Genomic DNA, 1,140 nt, shown 5'->3' with positions numbered 1-1,140 from the left:
ACGACTGGAGCGACCACAACCTGGACTACCCCAGCCGGCGCCGCCAGTACGAGGTGTGTGCTCCTGCTGGCTGGGGCTCCCCCAGGGAGGGCACAGGGCCAGGGGAGCAGGCTGGCAGGGGAGGAAATCCTGCCCCGAGCCTCAGCTTCCCCCGGTCCATCGTGAAGCGCGTTGAGATGCACAGCTGATAGTGTATGGGTGAGGTTCATCTTACCCCTGCCAGAGACAAGGTGATGGGGAACGGCAGCAGCTTCCTCATCCTCTCCCCTCTTACCTCAGCGTGCAGGGGGGGAGCATCCCACTTTGCCTTGTGCAGCCTCGTGGGGCCTTTCTGAATAGCTCAGGCCCAGGACACAGTGGGATCTTCTCTTTTTGTGTGGGGATCAAAATCCACCTCTCTCCACCTAGAATTTCATCCACCGCAAGCTGGAGGAGAAGGAGGAGGCCATCAACAAGCTGCACGCGGATGGAGATCAGCTGCTTGCTCAGAATCACCCTGGGAAGAATGCCATCGAGGTGGGCACAGGGATGGGTCCCAGCTTCCCCACCCCCCAGAGCATGGGGCACTCACAGCCCTTCTCCAGAGTGGGATCTTCAGAGTGGGACCTGGTGCCAACACAGCTCATGACTTCAGTTCCCGAGATGCCAAATAGGAAAAAGTCTCCTTCACGTCCAAGTGTGTAAACAACACTGGAGGAGCTGAGATAAACCTAAGGAGCTCTTCCCACCCTCCTCATTCCTGTGGCAATTACCCTACAAGGGATAAATAGAGGTGGCAGGTTCCATGTTTGATGGAAAGATGGACATAAGGATTTGCCATCTCCTCCCACCCAGCCACACACTCCCCTTGGAGCGCCCCAGGTTTGGGCATTCCCTCCCAGCTTTGACCTGGGTGGCTGCAGAGGCAGTCAGGTTGTTAGCTCAGGATGGAAAGTGGCACTTCTGGTGGGCAGCTCAGGCTGCCCCTGCCCCGGGACACTCTGCTAACCTCCCCTCCTGCCCCAGGCTCACATCGAGGCCGTGCATGCCGACTGGAAGGAGTACCTCAACCTGCTGATCTGCGAGGAGAGCCACCTGAAGTTCATGGAGGACTTCCACAAGGTACCAGATCCCTGGGGGCAGCAGGTTGTGGAGACCAGA

At 58.4% G+C, this 1,140-nt stretch overlaps 1 protein-coding gene across 1 annotated transcript in view; it reads left to right on the top strand.

The window, feature by feature from the left end:
* The window catches only part of PPL (periplakin), a gene marked incomplete at its 5' end in the record, with an annotated part of 15,445 nt that overhangs the window by 2,335 nt on the left and 11,970 nt on the right, over window positions 1-1,140 (top strand). Inside the window, 3 exon segments of the mRNA XM_009075607.1 lie at window positions 1-53; window positions 409-516; window positions 1,006-1,101. The exon segment at window positions 1-53 is cut by the window's left edge and continues 23 nt beyond it. Of these exon segments, the coding sequence (XP_009073855.1) occupies window positions 1-53; window positions 409-516; window positions 1,006-1,101 (257 nt within the window).

The sequence above is a fragment of the Acanthisitta chloris genome, unplaced genomic scaffold, assembly GCF_000695815.1.
Source record: "Acanthisitta chloris isolate BGI_N310 unplaced genomic scaffold, ASM69581v1 scaffold3400, whole genome shotgun sequence".
Taxonomy (NCBI): domain Eukaryota; kingdom Metazoa; phylum Chordata; class Aves; order Passeriformes; family Acanthisittidae; genus Acanthisitta; species Acanthisitta chloris.
This window is presented reverse-complemented; position numbering and strand designations above follow the sequence as displayed.